The sequence below is a fragment of the Pongo pygmaeus genome, chromosome 2 (assembly GCF_028885625.2).
Source record: "Pongo pygmaeus isolate AG05252 chromosome 2, NHGRI_mPonPyg2-v2.0_pri, whole genome shotgun sequence".
NCBI classification, from domain to species: Eukaryota; Metazoa; Chordata; class Mammalia; order Primates; family Hominidae; genus Pongo; species Pongo pygmaeus.
Window position 1 is genome coordinate 116,566,652 of NC_085930.1, and position 20,372 is coordinate 116,587,023.

The 20,372-nt window shown below is 39.2% G+C and overlaps 1 protein-coding gene, 1 non-coding gene and 2 pseudogenes across 22 annotated transcripts in view; 2 read left to right on the forward strand and 2 right to left on the reverse strand.

Annotated features, from left to right (window-relative positions):
• The window catches only part of LRRFIP2 (LRR binding FLII interacting protein 2), a 127,748-nt gene that overhangs the window by 25,783 nt on the left and 81,593 nt on the right, over nucleotides 1–20,372 (forward strand). For 19 of the 21 annotated variants that reach the window (XM_054481144.2, XM_054481148.2, XM_054481150.2 and 16 more), the window contains exon 1: nucleotides 1,493–1,631. In XM_054481144.2, coding sequence (XP_054337119.1) covers nucleotides 1,542–1,631 — 90 coding nt within the window. In that variant the 5' untranslated portion in view covers nucleotides 1,493–1,541. Of the gene's footprint in view, nucleotides 1–1,486; nucleotides 1,632–20,372 lie in introns of those variants that run through there. The other 2 variants (XM_054481167.2, XM_063662049.1) reach the window with 1 other exon arrangement.
• Nucleotides 1,500–16,931, forward strand: LOC129033118 (NEDD8-conjugating enzyme UBE2F-like; annotated as a pseudogene).
• Nucleotides 13,752–13,855, reverse strand: LOC129034328 (U6 spliceosomal RNA). Its single transcript, XR_008501831.1, has one exon. It is a non-coding gene; the product is annotated as a U6 spliceosomal RNA (small nuclear RNA).
• Nucleotides 18,963–19,506, reverse strand: LOC129033120 (ubiquitin-conjugating enzyme E2 D3-like; annotated as a pseudogene).

The window sequence follows — 20,372 nt, forward strand, 5'->3', positions numbered from 1 at the left end:
GAAGGAGTTTCCCTCTTGTTGCCCAGGCTGGAGTGCAGTGTTGCAACCTCGGCTCACTGCAACCTCTGTCTCCCAGGTTCAAGCGATTCTCCTGCCTCAGCCTCCCAAGTAGCTGGGATTACAGGCATGCGCCACCATGTCCTGCTAATTTTGTAGTTTTAGTAGAGATGGGGTTTCACCATGTTGGTCAGGCTGGTCTTGAACTCCTGACCCCAGGTGATCCACCTGCTTTGGCTTTCCAAAGTGCTGGGATTACAGGCATGAGCCACCGTGCCTGGCGATATATTCTTAATCATTTGACTATATCAGTTTTCTTCATCACTGTACCTTTAGCACCTCCTATAGTACCTGGTAACAGCAGACACTTAGGTATTTGTTACATGGACAGTGTTGGTTATTGTTAATTGCAGAGTAATAAACCTTCATTTTTTCTTTTATATGGTTGTGGGGTTTTTTTGTCTGTTTGTTTTTGTTTTTTTTGAGATGGAGTCTCTCTCTGTCACCCAGGCTGGAGTCCAGTGGTGTGATCTTGGCTGACTTCAACCTCTGCCTCCTGGGTTTAGGTGATTCTTGTGCCTCAGCCACCAGAGAGGCTGGGATTATAGGCATGTGCCACCATGCCCGGCTAATTTTTATATTTTTAGTAGAGATGGGGTTTTACCATGTTGGCCAGGCTGGTCTCGAACTCCTGGCCTCAAGTGATCTGCCCACCTCAGCCTCCCCAAGTGCTGGGATTACAGGTGAGAGCCACCGTGCCTGACGTTGTCGTGGTTTAATTGGAATTTTTCTTAAATTATACTAAAAAGCGAAGTTACTTTTGTAACTATAAGGCTTAGTAGTAAAACCTCTTGAACATTTTCTTCTAAAAGTTTAGGCTGAATAACTTCTGAAATGTTTTTCATTCTGGGATGGAAATTGGTTTTAGAAATAACTATAGTGATTTTATTAATTAATTAATTAATTAATTAATTAATTTTGAGACAGAGTCTCGCTCTGTCTCCCAAGCTGGAGTGCAGTGGCTCAATCTTGGCTCACTACAACCTCTGCCTCCTAGGTTCAAGTGATTTTCCTGCCTCAGCCTCTAGAGTAGCTGGGATTACAGACGTGCACCACTCTGCTCGGCTAATTTTTGTATTTTTGGTAGACACAGGGTTTCACCATGTTGGCCAGGCTGCCCAGCTATAGTAATTTTAATGGTTAAGTAGAATTTCTGCTGATGGCAGCTTTCTGAGGCTAATATTATAATACACACTCACAGGTTGCTGTGGGTAGGGTAGTATAGTGAAAAGAATTAGGAGTTTTAATAATTAGTATAAAATTAAATATTCTAAAATTTATTGGAATAATTTGGTAGTGGGAAGAGGTATTTGGTGATGAATTTCTCTAAGAAGAAATATAATTTCTCTGTTAAAAGTGAATGTATAAATGAGCATGAAAATTGCACAAAGAGAAATACCTTAAATTATTATGTTTTTGTTTATTTCAGGGCTGAAAACACAGTTAAATCACTTTCAAAGTTAAAAGACTATTAAGAACACAAGATGGGGACTCCTGGTTCTGGAAGGAAAAGAACACCTGTGAAAGACAGATTTTCTGCAGAAGATGAAGCTTTGAGTAACATTGCCAGAGAGGTATGTTTGGTAAATTCCCTCTCAACACTGAGTTGCACGGGTGTATTGTAAAAATGCCGATTTGACAGAGATGTAGACGTTTACTCATTGAACTAGTTTCAGATGTTTATTATGAGCAAGGTGTTATAGCTAGTCTCTAAAATAGTGTGTTAGAATAAAATATAGTTGGATATTATCAACAGAAATCAAATATAGAGATGAATCTCTGAGCAACACATTTTATTTGAGACAGTAGAATTGTAATTTGGGCATACACACAGACTGCATTGGTCTTTGGTATGTCCAAAGAACAAAGAAAAGATTGAGGTTTTTATTAGAGAAATGTTATGCATTGTTTTGAAAGAAAACGCGTTGGCATTAGCGAAGTTTTTGGGAGCTGGCATGCTCTGATTTGTGAGTGACTGTGGTAGGTAAAACTAGTCTTAGAGTTACAGCAGTTTGTTTCCGCAGCTACTAGGTAAAACTGATCTTAAGGTTATAGCAGCAGGTCATTTCAGCAGCTGGCTTGCCAGATAATGCCTGGGCAGGTGCTTGTGCCCTAAGTGCTTTTCTTTTCCTTTTCTTCCCCCCTCATCTCATGACTCTAATTTAATTGGGTATGACAAGATAATTCCAATTTATATAATCAATTTTCACAATATCCAATGCATCCAAAATTAATTTTTCTTTATATTTTTGTGGGTTACTTGAGTTCCATGTACTTGTTATAATGCATTGAAATTTATAATTAATCTTTTGAATGTAAACTTAGGATAATTAGAATGTTGACGATATGATGACTATATTATAGAAATACTCATTGGGCTATGCAGTTAATATGTTTCAGACGTGGTGTGTAAATGTTGATGGAAACAACATTTCATATCTGTTCAGATTCAGTGTTTTATTTTTTGAAACATTGCAGTGGAATTTTTATGTTTAATTCTTTTAGCTGGTAACAGAACTTCTGGGGCAATTTTGTTTCAGTTTGTTGTAACTCAGAAAAAAGAAAAAGGGAAGAGGTGTCACCTATTGAATCACTGGCAACATTTCCTGCTGTATATTGGAAATTTAAGATGACTACCAGCTGGGATTTCTTAGTCAATTGCCAACTTTGTTTCAGACTCTATCTGCAACTGCAGACTGACCATAAACTAATATGGTATAAGAGTTGCTTAGAGCATCATTAAGAGCATCAATAAATTATGTTCTTTTGGTGAGAATTATTACCATATCACTTCCTCTTTGTTATTAGTAAATAACTTATTTAGGAGTAGTGTATTTCCTTTTGACACATTACACGCTCTTTTGATCCAGCTCATTGTTATGATTTTCCTTTTGGAAGCTGCTCGGTTAGCTTTTGAATTAGAAGTCAAATGCTGTAGGAGGCTATTTGTAGCAAAGGAAAGTTATTACCTAAAACCTGATAAGAAATTGTGATATTACTATAACAAAAATACATTAAAAATCAATGAGAGCGTTTGGGTTGATTCCATGTCTTTGCTGTTGTGAATAGTGCTCCAGTGAACATACATGTGCAGGTATTTTTATAAAAGAATGATTTATATTCCTTCAAGTAATGGGATTGCTGGGTCAAATGGTATTTCTGGTTCTAGGTCTTTGAGGAATCACCACACTGTCTTCTACAATGGTTGAACTAACTTACATTCTCACCAACAGTGTACAAGTGTTCCTGTTTCTCCACAGCCTCGTCAGCATCTGTTGTTTCTTGACTTTTTAATAATCGCCATTCTGACTGGCGTGAGATGGTTTCTCATTGTGGTTTTGATTTGCATTTCTCTAATGATCAGTGGTGATGAGCTTTTTTTCATGTTTGTTGGCTGCATACATTGCTTCTTTTGAGAAGTGTCTGTTCATGTCCTTTGCCCACTTTTTAATGGAGTTTTTTTTTTCTTGTAAATTTGTTTAAGTTCCTTGTAGATTCTGGATATTAGACCTTTGTCAAATGGATAGATGGCAAAAATTTTCTCCCGTTTTGTAGTTTGTCTGTTCACTCTGATGATAGTTTCTTTTGCCTTACAGAAGCTCTTTAGTTTAATTAGATCCCATTTGTCAATTCTTACTTTTGTTGCGATTGCTTTTAATCATGACATTTTTTGCCTGTGCTTATGTCCTTAATGACATTGCCTAGATTTTCTTCTAGGGTTTTTATAGTTTTGGGTTACATTTGAGTTACATCAACTCAAATGCCCATCAGTGATAGACTGGATAAAGAAAATGTGGTACATATACACCATGGAATATTTTGCAGCCATAAAAATGAACTATATCATATCCTTTGCAGGGACATGGATGGAGCTGGAAGCCATTATCCTCAACAGACTAACACAGGAACAGAAAACCAAACACCGCATGTTCTCACTTATAAGTGGGAGCTGAACAATGAGAACACATGGACACAGGAAGGGGAACAACACACACTGGGGCCTGTGGAGAGGGAGTGCAGTGGGGTGAGGGAGAGCATCAGGATAAATAGCTAATGCATGTGGGGCTTAATACCTAGGTGATAGGTTGATAGGTACAGCAAACCAGCATGACACGTGTTTACCTATGTAACAAACCTGCAGGTCCTGCACATGTATCCCAGAACTTAAAAATCAATGAGATATTTTTCAGTTAAAAGATATTTAAAAATGAAAACGTAGATACGACTTAACAGTGAGTGATCTTTACTATTTGCACAAATGAAGCATTTTGGAAACAACATAATTGTAGTTGAAAATTGAAACTACCCAGAATGTTTCCTTTCAAAATTGGAGGGATTTACCCAGATTTCTGTAAGGGAGGAAAATGCCACCACCTTCTAGTCTCCTTTTGTGTTGTCACTAAGTATTTGAACTTTTTTTTTTAATGTGATGCTTTCTTTAAAAAATTGTATAGGATTCTAACATCCAGCACTTGTTGAGTGCTTAGTATGTGGCAAACACTATTCTAAGCATTTTACATGCATTAATTCATTTAATCCTTATAAAATCTGCAATCAGTTTTTTAATCTGCATTTTGCAGGTGCGGAAACCATTGCACAGAAAAGTTAAGTAACTTCCCCAAGGTTACGTAGCTAGGAAATAGTAGAGCCAGGATTCAGACTCTGAAGCTTGGCTCCAGAGTCTGTGCATTTAACCTGTTACTATGCCAGATTGTTTCTCAATCAGTCTTCTCTAATTCCACCATTAATAGCTTGTTTTTTGTTTTTCAGTAACTTTTCATGACTTTGAAAGCAGTTTCCCATCTTGATTCTCACAAAAGTCTCGAGCTAAGTAGGATAGATATTATTACTAGCCATGTTTACAGCTGAGGAAACAGATGATGTTCAGATAACTCTCTAAAATGTATCAGAAGCAAGGCTAACATTCACCCATTTGAAGTTATTGTTCATGTTCCAGGAGAGGTGGGCTTTGGAGACTTACAAGTGTGACTTTGAATTCTGGCTATACTAGTTGCTGGTTGAATAATTTTGTTAAGTAACTTCTCTAGACTTCAGTTTCCTCGTCTGTAAAATGGGAATAATATTATTTTCCTGTCTCACAGAGTTGTGATGGTTAGAGGAGATAAGGCATGTGAATCTTTAGAACAGTGTTAGGCTTGCAGTAGGCTATTTGTTGCTTAGTAAAAAGCAGAAATTGGGCTGGGCATGGCGGCTCACGCCTGTAATCCAGCACTTTGGGAGGCCGAAGCGGGTGGATCACGAGGTCAGGAGTTCAAGACTAGCCAGGCCAACATGGTGAAACCTCGTCTCTACTAAAAATACAAAAATTAGCTGGGCGTGGTGGCGGGCGCCTGTAATCCCAGCTACTTGGGAGCCTGAGGCAGAGAATTGCTTGAACCCACAAGGCAGAGATTGCAGTGAGCCAAGATTGCACCACTGCGTTCCAGCCTGGGCAACAGAGCAAGACTCCGTCTCAAAACAAAAAACAAAAAAGCAGAAATTGAAAATGATAATAGAAGACTGGTAGAAAGGTAAAATGGACTCTTTTTGTAAAAGAAACTTATTAAGATAAGTTTTCTAAAACATGACTGATCATCAGTCTCCCAGGGAACTTTATCAGTGTACAGATTCCCAAGCTATACCCCGTACTTAGTAAATCTGAATCTATGGGGGTTGAGCCCAGAAATTTGTATTGATTGACTGATTGAAGGAGATGAGGTCTTGCTATGTTGTTCAGCCGGGACTTGAACTCCTGGGCTCAAGTCCCTGCCTCAGCCTCCTGAGTAGCTGGGGCTACAGGTTCATACCACTGCACCCAGGCAGAAATTTGTATTTAAATACACACACACACACACACACACACACACACACACACACACACACTCTCTCTCTCTCTCTCTCTCTTTCTCTCTCTCTCTCTCTCTCTCTCTCTCTCTCTCTCTCCCCCCCCCCCCCCCGCCTCTCTCCCTCCCACTCCACTCCTTCCTACGAGATTCTGATGGCCAGCCAAGTTTGGGGACCATGAACCAAAATACACAGATGATTCTATTGTGAATTGTCAGTTTTTAATACTTGCAGGTTATTTTCCTTCCTTTATGTGATTATTTTGTTATGAAATAACTGAGTTTAATAGTTATTCTATTAGAATGTATACTGTAATAATAAAATTATTACTATAAAAGGATGTAAAAAAACAATAATTCTAGTTTTTATTTCTATCTTCAGAGCTCTGAACATGCATATGGCAACTTTAGTAACAAGATAAAAAGGCTCAAGTTTAATTTGAAACCTGAAAGGACCAGTTTTCATTGTTAAGATTCAAGATTTTATTTGCATGATGAGTGTCTAATATGTGATACAGTAGTTTTAAAACTTTAGAGGAAATATGTTTAGGTGTTTTTTTTTTTTTTTAGAGAGTCTCACTCTGTTGCCCAGGCTGGAGTGCAGTGGTGCCATCTCGGCTCACTGCAACCTCTGTCTCCCAGGTTCAAGTGATTCCTGTGCCTCAGCTTCCCGAGTAGCTGGGATTACAGGCATGTGCCACCACACCCAATTAATTTTTGTAGTTTTAGTAGAGACAGGGTTTCACCATGTTGGTCTGCCTGGTCTCGAACTTCTGACCTCAGGTGATCCACCCGCATCGGCCTACAGGCATGAGCTACCATGCCTAGCCACAAGAATGTTGCTCATTTTTGTCCCTGATGATCTGAGATTTTTTTTTCTGGGTCTAAAATTCTGTAATTTCTTCCAAAGTCCAGAACTGAAAGAAAATTGATGTCCGTATGCATAGTTCTCTTAAATCTAGAGAATGAATGTCAGACATAGAAACTGATTCTTTTCTAGATTTAGAGGATAGGATCCTGATGAGGAAGTCATAAGTGACTTCCCTAAGGTTACATAGGTAAGAAATAGCACAGTTTGGATTCAAACTCGTGAAGGTTGGCTCCAGATTCTGTACATTGAACCTCTTACTGTGATTAATAATTATTTAATAATTACTATTTTTAATAGAGACAGGGTCTTGCTATGTTGCCCAGGCTGGTCTCAAACTCCTGAGCTCATTCAGGATAGGATCACAAGAATTGGAGTCTAGTAAAGAGTGTCCAGAGATTTTTGTGTTGAGCAGAATTTACACGTAAATATATTTGGTTTAGCTGAGTGTGGTGACATGTGCCTGTAGTCCCAGGTACTCAGCAGGCTGAGGTAGGAGGATTGCTTGAGCCCAGGAGTTCAAGGCTTCAGTGAGCTGTGATCCTGCCACTGCACTCCTGCTTGGGCAACAGAGTGAGACCCCACCTCTAAAAATAAAAAATATGGTGTGGAAATTTACTTGTAAGAGGTAAGAAAGGAAGCTCCATGGCTGTTTCACATTTGTGTCTGCTAGAACATTTGGATTTTTTTTTTTTTTTTTTTAAACGGAGTCTCACTCTGTCGCCCAGGCTGGAGTGCAATAGCGTGATCTCAGCTAAGTGCAACCTCTTCCTCCCAGGTTCAAGTGATTCTCCTGCCTCAGTCTCCTGAGAAGCTGGAATCACAGGTGCGTGCCACCACACCCAGCTAATTTTTGTATTTTTAGTAGAGATGGGGTTTCACTATGTTGGCCAGGCTGGTCTTGAACTCTTGACCTTAGGTGATCCCCCACCTCGGCCTCCCAAAATGCTGGGATTACAGGCATGAGCCACTAAGCCCTGCCCGGATTTCTTTTTTTAAAGTGTACAATTCAGTGATATTATCCCATGTGTTTGGTTCAGATTATTCTGTGTAAATTGGATTTTGTCTGAAAAGAAACTCCATAGGAGGCAGAATTACTCTTATTTAAAATACTCATGTTCTCAGTGGTGGTACACAAAAATTCATAGAAGATTATGAAATAACTGGGTGCAGTGGTGCATACCTGTAGTTCCAGCTACTTGGGAGGCTGAGGTGAGAGGATTGCTTAAGCGCAAGAGTTCGAGACTAGCCTCAGCAACATAGCAAGACCCTGTCTCTTAAAAAAGAAAGAATATTATGAAATATGAGTTTTTTTTAAATTATAAAAAGTGAATGTTTTTCTGTCCATTTCTACCCAGTTAAAAAATAATTCTCCTTTGTGCTTATTGTTTTTATTAGACAAATTCTTTGAAAGAGCAAATCTAAGTCGTTGTTTTAGTCATTTAGGATTCCTTCAGGTGGTGTTAGTGCATGAATTCAGCCAATTTTATTTGTTTGTTTGTTACTATTATTATTAATAATAATAGAGACAGAGTCTTGCTGTGTTGCCCAGGCTGGTCTCAAACTCCTGAGCTCAAAAGATCTTTCTGCCTCGGCTTCCCAAAGTGCTGGGATTACAGGCCCTCAGCCAATTTTCTTTGAGGGCAGACTCAGTGTTTTCTCCATTTACACACTGAAACTAAGGCAAAAGAGGAGGGTGCGGGATGTGATTGGGGTAGCACTTTGCTTGTACTTTTTCCCTACTTCTAGAGCCTGGTCCTGGACACTTTTTGTGACAGCCAGTGTTACTCTCAGCATCTCACTGTCCCTTGATTTGTTCCTCTTACTGGAATTAAGGGAGGATTATTGAGCCTTAAAACTTAGTTTTGTCTTAGTGTGACTGAAAAGTATTGGTATAACTTTCATTTTCATAATCTTTGCTATTCCTGTGACTCACAGGGATTTGGAGAAAAAAATTCAGATAGCACAATATCATTAACCTAAATTTGAAGACAGTACGAGCAACAGCTTTTTTCCCCCTCTCACAAGTATTTATATTAGTCTCCAAATTAGTATTTTTGGTTAAATATATCATTGCAGATCCAAAGTTTTACTTTTTGTATACTGTTTATTGGGTTGTATAAAGTCCTCTCTCATTCCAAAAAAAATTTTTGCTGTCAAAAGGTCTCTGAGTAAATGGAAGATATAGTTGTTTGACATCAGAAAAAGATGAGTTAAAATTCCTAGAGTTTATCTACTACTTGTTGGTGTTTATGCTCAGAAAAATTTAAATATTTGTCCTCAACTACCAAAAACTTGAAGTGGTTAAACAATCATGTTGTAAGATTTAATTAAAATTTTTTTGTACTAAAGGGAAGTTGCTAGGAAATAGAGCAGTAATTTTTGTTAATTTGGAAACCATGGCAACACAGTAAATATTATGTCTCTTAATTTGTCTTTCAGTGTTTTTTTGGCTTGAGTGTCATGGAAGAGTAAACAAAATTAAACACAGTGAACTCTGAGTCTTTGCTACCTGAGTTAGTCATTTTCTTTGAATGTTTTACTTTCTCAAATTTTATATTTCAAATTTCTTGAAATTAAAGCATAGTCTGTAAAGGCCCAAATTGTACATTATCTCTCTTTTGTCCATGCCAGTTGCATAGGTTTTATATTGTGGACATATGTGTGGCTGGCAATTCCAGACCTCATTGGCTCAGTTCGGTGCATTTCTGTCAAATTATGAATTGTAAATTTGCCTCCTTTAAAATAGCAGTTTTAGCACCATCAACACTGTGATACAAAAGTTTTAAAGCTAGAGAATTTTCTTCTTTTAAAGTCATTTGAGTGTGTTTTCATGTACTACTGTAGTATTTTGTTTTGTTTTGTTTTTGAGACAAGGTCTTGCTAGGTTGCCCAAGCTGGACTCGAATTCCTAGGCCCAAGTGATTCTCCCACCTTGCCTCCTGAGTAGCTGGGATTACAGGCACCACTACCATGCTTGGCTTGTTTTTGAAAAACATTAAATACAGAAAGATTTTGGCAATAATATAAGTATCCATGAGTCCAACACCCAGCGTTAACAAATGTTAACATGTTGTCACAGTTGTTTCAGATCTTTTCTTTAAAATGTTAGGAAGAAAGAAAGGGAGAAAGAGATATAAACCAAGTTTAAGGTCCTTTGTTTCATTCCCCAGGCCTATCCCTCTCCTTCCTCCTATTAAGGGATCAGTGTGATAAAATAAAAATGTGTCCTTCCTGTTCATGTATTAAAAGTTCTAATAACTTCTGATCCTGCCACCTGGAGTCGATGTAGCTATGAGGCGCCGTGTCTCGCCACCACTGCCCAGGCCAGGCATGGTGTTGGGTGCCAGGCCTGCCTCACCTGTCTTGGGGTGCCCAGGGTAAAGGCAGGTGTAATGCTGACACCTGTAAGCAAACTGAAGTGCGATGACAGTCTTAAAGGGTCTGGGACGTCAGCCATAGCATCCGGCCCAACTCAGAGGGTTCTGTGAGAGACAAGTTGATTGTTAAAGAGGTTGCAGAGCTTGAGCTTATTTACCTTGTACATGTCAAGTGTATTTCCTGATCTAAAAAGCTTCATTGCTTTCTGCTGACTGTAACCCCAGACGAGGGTTACTACTAGGGTGGAAAATTTCAGCTCGAAACTGGACTTCCTGATGCATACAACATGGTGCCTTCCAAAGTGAAATGCCTGACCAGGATCTGGTACCCTAACATCACAGAAATGGGGGAAATATGTCTAAAGTTTACTGAGGACATTCAATTGACAGCACTGGCTGGGCTCCCACAAGAACATTAAAGGATGTTATTTGGAGATTAAATTATTTGTTTACTAATCTTCTGAATTTTGACGATCCACTGAATGTTGAAGCTGCAGAACATCATTTGTGGGACAAGGAGGACTTCTTGAATAAAGTCGATGACTACATCAAGTGTTAATGCCAGATGATAAAAGGAGAAGATTGCAGGCCTGTGGACTGTGTGTTACAGTTTGTCTCTAATGTGAAAAACAGCAAGAGGCATTGCCTTCTCTGCCCTGTCCCCTGACTCTCCCTCATTCCCCTGGATTGTCCCAGTCCTGTGACCATGTTGTCCTGAAGAAGACCATCTTCATGACTGCCTGTTGTAGGCGGAGAATTCAACATAAAGACAGCAAGAAAACGTATTTAGGTTTCTAAAGAGTTATCTGTTTATCTTATGTTTTAGGCTGTTCTTGCATGGCTATAAATACCCAAGACTGGGTGATTTATAAAGAAAAGAGGTTTAATTGGCTTATGGTTCGGCAGGCTGTACAAGCATGGCACTGGCATCTACTTGGCTTCTGGGGAGGCCTCAGGGAACTTTTACTCATGGTGGAAGGTGAAGCAGAAGCAGGCACATCATGTGGTGAGAGTGGAAACGAGAGCGCAAGGGGGACAGCCAGATCTCATGAGAACTTACTGTTGTGTTGAAAGCACCACACTGTGAGGGATCCACCCCGATGACCCAAATACCTCCCACCAGGCCTCACCTCCAACACTGGGGATTACATCTCAACATGATATTTGGGAGAGACATCTAAACTATATCACCTTAACATGTTTACTTTTTTGAACTCGTACTGTTTAGGCTGTTGGTGATACTCTTGAGAAGTTGTAATGAACTCAGAATTGAGGCTGGAGCTTTCTTATTCTTTTCCCCAACAAAATGGATTTTCTCCCGAAGTGATGCTCATGATGTGTTCAGTGTAACTTGCAGATTGGAATAAGAAACCTGCTACAAATTGTGATTGGATACAAGTGCCCTTAGTATCCTCTGTGAATGTTGGCCCTATCTACATATTGTGAAGTTTCCCAGAATGCATAAAGTCTTTCACTGGAGACATTTTTATTGAAATGCATATTTTATTTAAGTGTATTTTGGACGAATTAAATTAAATTTTTACAATGTAATGCTTTATTTTTTGTGTTCTCATTTTGTATTTTCATTGTATAGGGCAAAGATGTTGGGTTGGCCGAGCATGGTGGCTCACGCTTGTAATTCTAGCACTTTGGGAGGCCAAGGTGGGCGGATTGTGTGAGCCCTGGAGTTGAGACCAGCTGGCTGGGGCAACATGGTGGAACCCTGTCTCTACAAAAAATACAAAAATGAGCCAGGCATGGTGACACGTGCCTGTAGTTCCAGCTACTCAGGAGGCTGAGGTGGGAGGATTGCCTGAGCCCAGGGAGGTTGAGGCTGTGATGAGCCGGGATCACGCCCTGGGCAACAGAGTGAGACCCTGTCTCAAAAAAAAAAAAAAAAAAAAAAGTAGGAAAAATGTTGGGTCAACCACCTATTGAGGAGAAATACAAAGAAACTATGAAAGGCATTCTTCATTTTGTCCAAATGCAACAAGAATATGGCTCTGAAAAGTCATCTCTTGCTCTCAGGTCCACATGTGGCAAGGACATTTTGGAGCTGTGAAACTAGATCTGGATGATAAAAATAAAAACAAACAAAAAGGCAGGAAGCCCATTCTCACATGCTGCCCAGAGGAAACTGGCTGGAGCTGGGACCTGCTGGGGTTGGTGTTCTTGCAGTGGTCATATGATCGTGAGCCAGTAGCTACTTAGAGTGCCAAACCCTGGCTGTCCTGAGGGACAGGAGAGATATCTCAGGAATCAGCCCAAACAATGTCTGATGCTACTGAGACTGTACCTGTGGCCGCCTTCTGCATTTGCTTTGACTCTGGGCCCTGCCTGGGGATGAGCCTCTTAGGCCTTAGAGGACCAGGATTCAGCAGCAGCATATGCCATACTTGGCCAGATTAACACACATTGGAGGAAGAGCCCAGAAGAAAGAAAGGTGGATTTACTCCAGCTTTTAAACATTTGAACCAATGAAATCAAATGTGAAATAAATGTTTGGTTTCAAAAAAAAGTTTTAATATGTATCACCATAAACAGCCTTGGTTAATGGGTTTTTGTATATTGCCTTCTAAGAGCTCTATAGACACAGTGGTGTAAAACAGCTAGCAGTATGGTGGGAAACTGCCAGAATAGTAAGTAGTTCAGTATAGCTGGAGAGGGGCTAGGGAATAGGAGGAGGTGATGTTAGGGAGGAAATAGGGACCAATCATGAAAGGATTTGTATGCTGAGGAATTTACATTTGATTTTCAAAGCTGTGGGGAGCCATTACAGGGTAAATCCTTTTTCAGATTTGAATTACAGTATAATTGCTTTAGCCACCCAATGGAGAGAGTGGTAGAAGGTAGAAGGCAGAAAACAGGAAGCTGTTATAGTTTTCCATTTATTTTTTGAAACAGGGTCTTGCTCTGTTGCCCAGGCTATAGTGCAGTGGTGCAATCTTAGCTCACTGCAACCTCCGCTTCCTGGGTTCTGGGACTACAGGCATGTACCACGACACCCAGCTAATTTTTGTATTTTTTGTAGAGATGGGGTTTTGCTTTGTTGCCTAGGCTGGTCACGAAGCTGTTGTAGTTATCTTAGTGAAAGATGATGAGAACCTAAAATAAGACAATGACAATGGAAATACAGAGGAAGGTCTGGATAGAAGAAATAGTAAAGAGAATCTTGATGGGAGCAAAGTAGTTGAGACTTAGCAACTGAATATGGAGGGAGGATAGAAAAGAGGAAGGACCCTTATTTTTGGGTAATAGGGTAGTTGATGGGGAATATAAAAAAGAAGAGGAAGATTAAGGGAATGATTATAAATTAAATTAGGGTTGTATTAAGTCTGAGTTCTAGTGGGAGAGCCTCAATTTTTTTTTTTTGGAGACAGAGTCTCATTCTGTCGCCCAGGTTAGAGCACCGTGGCATGATCTTGCGCTACCACGCCCGGCTAATTTTTGTTTTTAGTAGAGACGGGGTTTTCCCATGTTGCCCAGGCTGGCCTTGAACTCCTGAGCTCAAGTGATCTGCCCGCCTCTCAAAGTGCTAGGACTACAGGCATGAGCCACTGTGTCCGGCCTCAATAAATAAATAAATAAATGAATAAATAAATAAATAAATAAAGATGCTTCACAAATTTGTATATCATCCTTGCACAGAGGCCATGCTAATCTCTGTATCTTTCCAATTTTAGTATATGTGCTGCCATAGCGAGCACAGCCTCAATTTTTAATAGCAAGTTGGATCAGGGTTGTGGGAGAAAATTCTAGCTTGGGCATAGAGATTTACAGACTAACAGTATGACCCAGGAGAGAATATAGAATGAAAAGAGCAAGAGCTGAAGCTTGAAAGCTTTGGTTATATTAACATTTAAGATGCTAGCAGGGAAAAATGTGCTTATGAAGGATTCTGAAGGAGAGATATGAGAGAATAAAGAGGAAAACCAGGAGACACTAGTATTGGAGAAAGCTAAGAGATGAGAGTTTTAAGAAAGAATGTGTGTTTGGTGATATTGGAAGTCCAGAAAAGACAGATGAGATAAGAACAGAAAAATTCTATTGGGTTTGGTAGTTAGAGGTCATTAGTGACTTTTGTGATGAGCAATTTCAATAAGGTGATGTGAGCAGAAGCCAGATTGCAGTCATTTGAAGAGAGTGAGAAGTGAAGAGGGAGGTGTGAGAAAGCTTAGCTGTAAAGAGAAGATAGGGTAGAATTGGACCAGGGTGAGATTTTTTGCTTGCCTTTTAAAGATCAGAGAGACTTTGAACCTAGTTATGATGAAGAGAGTGAACCAATAGAAGTAGAGAGCAAAGACCCAGAAGAGAGATCAGATAGTTGGGACAAAGTCCTGGGGTGGGGAGGACATAAAATGGAGGGTGTGTATGCGTGTGAGTGTGTGTGATGGGGCTTGGGAGGGTTTGACTTTCAACAACAGAAGAGACAGCTCTTCAGTAGAACCACAGGGAAAGTCAGAAAGAAGGGAAGACTGGGAAGTCTGTTAGTGGCTTTGGAGGGTGTGAAGGGAATGCCTTCTTCAGACCTTAAAATGCCTTCTGTCATGAAAACATTGGCACAGGAGGGGAAATACTAAAAGTATCAGAACTGGAATAATGAAAGAAGTGCTGAACTGATAAGGTCTTGCAGAGAAACTTTTTCCATTGATAATTCAGATCATTTACATTATATATCTTGGAAATACCTTCCTGTTTTGTTGTTTTTTAAATAGGCTACACATTGATTGGTACCCATTTTGTTTTTAAAAACCTCGTATGGTTCATTGTGCAGAGTCTCTCCTTCATGTGATTTCGCTTTCTGAGGTTTTAGTTACTTATGTTTGACTACAGTTTGAAAATATTAAATGGAAAATTTCAGAAATAAACAGTTTGTTTATTTTTGTTTAAATTGTGCACTGTTCTGAGTAACATGATGAAATCTCGCATCATCCTGCACAGGACATGAATCAACCCTTTGTCTAGTGTATCTACACAGTGTACGCTACCTGCTAGATAGTCTCACAGGAGCCGGCTCTGTTATCAGGTTGACTGTCATGGTATCACATTGTTTGTGTTTGAGTAACCTTTAGTTTATTTAATAATGACCCCAAAGAGCACGAGTGATTCTGGTGGTTTGGATATGCCAAAGAGAAGCCATAAAATTCTTTCTTTAAGTGAAAAGGTGAAAGTTCTCAACTTAGTAAGGAAAAAAATTGTGTGCTGAGGTTGCTAAGATCTACAGTACGAACGCGTCTTCTATTCATGAAATTGTAAAGAAAGAAAAGAAAAATCTATATTAGTTTTCCTACTGCATCTCAAACCGCAGAAGTTATAGCCAGTGTGTGTGATAAGTATATTATGATGGAAAAGACTAGATTTCTGAGTGGAAGACATGAACAGAAACATGTTCTGATTGATGACAGTGGGATAGGGTTTGGTACTATCTGCAGTTTCAGGCATCTACGGGGGGACTTGGAACTTACTTGGATAAGGGGGAACTAATATATACTTAAAGTACCTACATCCTGAAGAAATACACTTATTTGTGGTTCATTAGATACAGTACTTAAATATACATACCCTTTTCCTCCTCCCAGAAAGCGGTCTCAAGTGAAATTCAATTTATGGATTATATTTTAGGGAAACAGCACTGCCTAGCCCATTGAATAGGTTCCTCCTACTTGTAGACCCATTGGATGGATGGAAAATTTAGAATACGATTGATTGGCCTCACATGAGTCTCTGATTTGGAATGCCACCATGAGCCACAACAAGTTTATTTTAGCCTGTTCCCCTCTGTTTATTTAACTGAAGCAGTAACAAAATCCAAATTTAAATATCAGAAAGTTTAAGAATGCTTTGGATATTGGGCATCACAGAATATAGCTAATCACGTTTTACTTTGAGACATTTTTACTTCACTTGTTCCTTGTTTCAGGTAAATTAATTCCACAGTGGAATAGTAAGGATGGGGATAGAGTTGAGATGGAGAAACTGAAGTTAGGATTAGAAAACTTGATGTATTATAAGTGAAAGTACTAAGAGCCTATTTGGAAGTAGAGGGAGTCTGTTGGAGTAGATGGAGAGGATGGATTCAAGGGATATTGTAAAGGAAGATTTGTTAAGGAAGTGGGAGGGCCTCAGACCTTGGGTTTGAACAAGAGTGACAAGGTTCCATTTCTGGAAACTGGAAAATAAGGAAGCAAAGCCTGTTGACTGGGGGAAAATGAGATTGATTTTATTCACTCTGGTTTTGGTGGTGACAAGATAGATGTTAGAAATGTAAGTTTTTATTTTGGTAGAGAAGTCAGAGCTTGAGATGCTAGATTTGAGTCATTCTCATTGGCTGGTAGTTGAAACTGGGGAGTAAAAAATGAGAGTAAAGGCTGTGTACAGTAAAAGGAGATTATCTACATTTGGTTATTAGATACTGTGTTTGGTAAAAGGAGAAGATTATCTACCTATCTAGTTCTCTATTCAGAGAACTAGAATAGTATTATTTCATAGAAAAGAGAGAATCTGTGCTAAGTTGAAAATCCTAGGATAATTATCCAAAGTAAGCTTTTATGATTTGTCTAAGGATATGCAATTATACTTGGACTATAAAGATGTAAGTTGGTGGCAATGTGGTTAAGAGTGTGAACTGAAGTAAGATTTTTAGGATGTAGATCTCAGCTCCAATATTTGCTTGTCTGGGGAAGGCAAGTTACTTAACTCTTCTGTACTTCAAGGGGTTATTTTGTGGAAGAAAAAAAATAAGGCCAGGTGTGGTGGCTCACACCTGTAGTCCCATCACTTTGGGAGGCCGAGGCAGGCAGATTGCTTGAGTCCAGGAGTTCGAGACCTGCCTGGGTGAAACCTTGTCTCTACAAAAACAAAAACAAAAATTGTTTGGATGTGGTGGTGCATGCCCATAGTCTCAGCTAGTCAGGAGGCTGAGATGGGAAAGATCACTTGAGCCTGGGAGGTCAAGACTGCAGTGAGCCGAGATCATTCCACTGCACTCTAGCTTGGGTGCCAGAGTGAGAGCCTGCCCCCACCCCCCCCCCGCCCCCCACCCCCAAAAAGAAAGAAAATAAGGATCTATCCTTGCTAAGTAAGTGGTCAAACCATGGTAGATATATTATCTGGATAGTCTGGGTTTTCTATTGTGAGGTGATTATTCAGATAATTTAGTTTAATTTTATAAGTATCAAGAGCAAAGGTAAGATTTAGTACAGTTGTAATTGGATCCTGATATATTACTTAATCATTATTTCCCAAACTGTGTTTCTTGGAGCATGGCCCTTGAAGTATCATTTAGGGTTTATTTAGTAATGTGGTCAAGTCTGAGAAATACTATATATTCTGTCCTCTTCTTTGAGATTCATAATGCATATTATTAAAGACTCTGATTTTAAAAAAAGTTTAACTAGCATTTTCCAAACTTGTTATTAATAGGTTATAAGCTCCCCTTTATCCTATTTTATATATTAAATTTTATATATTAGAATTCTATATATTTTAGTGTTTATTTAGCTTAGGCATTTTTGATGCATTCAGTCTCATCTATTTAAAAAATTTAAATTGAGATATAATTCACATACCATCAAAACTATTCACCATTTAAAAATATTCAGTGGTTTTTAATATATTCACAAAGATGTGCAACTGTCACCTACCTAATTACATAACATTTCATCAGCCCAAAAAGAAACCTCATACCACTTAGCAGTCACTCCTCATCTTCCCCTTCCCCAGCCCCTGGCAACCGGTAATCTACTTTCTGTCTTTATGTTTTTGCCTATTCTGGACATTTCATATAAATCGAATCATGCAATATGTGACCTTTTGTGTCTGGCTTCTTTGACTTAGCAAAATGTTTTCAAGGTTCATTCATGTTGTACCCTGTATCAGTGCTCCATTTCTTTTTAAGGCTGAATAATGTTCCACTGTGTGGATAATCTTGCTGCTTTATTCATTCATCAGTTGATGGATATTTGGGTTATTTCTACTTTTTGGCTATTGTGAATAATGCTGCTATGAACATTCATTTACAGGTTTTTATGTGGATATATGTTCTCATTTCTCTTAGGTACATATTTAGAGGTGGATGGATGGTATCACTGTGTTTAACTTTTGAGGAACTGCTTCAGCAGTTCACACAGCAATTGTGTCATTTTACATTTACCCCTGTAATATATGAGGGTTCTAATTTCTCCACATCCTTGCCAATTTTAGTTATTTTCAGTTGAAAAACATTTTTTATTATAGCAATCCTAGTGGATATCAAGTATCTCAATATGGTTTTAATTTACATTTCTTTAATGACTAATGATGTTGAGCATCTTTTTATGTACTTATTGGTCATTTTTATATCTTCTTTGGAGAAATGTCTGTTTAAATCCTTAGCTCATTTTAAAATTGTGTTTTTATTGTATCTCATCTACTTTTCTCAAATTCCAAAAGAACATAATACAAAATTCTGATGGTAAAGGAAGTATCTAATGTAGAAATACGTAAACCATGGTACATGTTTAGTTCTCTTTTCCTGGAAGTTCTTTTTTAATTTTTGAGACTGAGTCTTGCTCTGTTGCCCAGGCTGGAGTGCAGTGGCATAATCTCGGCTCACTGCAGCCTCTGCCTCCTAGGTCAAGCGATTCTCCTGCCTCAGGCTCGTGAGTAGCTGGGATTACAGGTGCACGCCACCATGCCCAGCTAATTTGTGTATTTTTAGTAGAGACAGGGTTTCACCATATTGGCCAGGCTGGTCTTGAACTCCTGACCTAGTGATCAGTCCGCCTTGGCCTCCCAAAGTGCTAGGATTAGAGGTGTGAGCCACCATGCCCAGCCTTTTTTTTTTTTAAACAGTAATTTAAAGTTTATTCCAGCTGTAATGCAGGTTATTCTGACTTTAAGGTAGCATCATATGGCATTCTTCTGAGTCCATTCCCGAGATATTCTATTGTACTTTTACATCTGTCTATTTTATGGATCCATGTGCTCTCTGGCACTAGGGGGTCATCTGGTTTTGGATCACATAGCAGTGAACAAATGGATAAAAGAACTTTAGAAATAGTTTTAAAGCAGGCAACCACTGTGATCTTAGAATATTGAGACAAATGCTGCCATTACTGTTAATATTTGGATGATAAATCCTTGTTGTACATGCAACCTTAGGTGGTTTGAAGGAGTAGTCTGTAGGAAAATGAATTGTCAAGAAGAATACACTGCTCTGATATGGGCTGTCATTAGGTCCCATAATTGTGGCTTGCCAATGAAACGTACCATCCTCAACTGGACCTGCAGAACATTGTGCTGGAGTGACTGGGCCAAATCACTAAGTTCCTTATTAATCTGTCTTAGTGCCATAGTATGTGCTTGTCATCTGGCTCCTCACTCTCTCGGTATGTGCTCAAAAGTCTGGCCAAAACTCTTGGTTATCCTGGAAGTGGGACAGCGTTGTCTCATCTCACACCGGCTCTGTCAGACACAAGCTCTTGGTATTGTGGAGACGACTCTCATGACAACTTCGTGGCTGGCTAACCGGAGCTGTAGCTCTGCAATGACTTGAGAGCAGTTTTTTGTGCTCTTCTGAATGGGGTTCCACCCCCAAATCCACAAATTCTTGTGAGATGCAGTGAGGTACCGGCTTGAACTGGAGCAGGCCACCGCCAGGCCGAGAAGTTCTTTCTTAGTGCCCATTATATGATTCCTAATTATTCATTGAGTGATACAGTGAATATTCTACAAATTTAAAAGTTCTGTCAGTTTAAATACAACCTAATGCGTTTGTTCTGGGAGTGATCAAAGCCCATGATTTTCACTGTCTTTTTTTTTTTTTTTTTTTTGAGACAGAGTCTTACTCTGCTGCCCAGGCTAGAGTGCAGTGGTGCCATCTCAGCTCACTGCAACCTTCGTCTCCCAGGTTCAAGCGATTCTTCTGCCTCAGCCTCCCAAGTAGCTGGGACTACAGGCAGGTGCTACCATGCCTGGCTAATTTTTGTATTTTTAGTAGAGATGGGGTTTCACCATATTGGCCAGGCTGGTGTTGAACTCCTGAATTTTTCTGAATTTTTATATTAACTTTATTGTAACAGTTGGGGTCATATCAGCCTAAAGACTCTAAAAGTATTTAAATAATTTAGGCTTCTGAATACTTCTAATTTATATCTTATTCTGACTTTTAAATTAGCCAACTTCTTTTGGTAAAATATATGTAACATGAAATTTATCATGGTAACTATATTTAAGTATATAGTT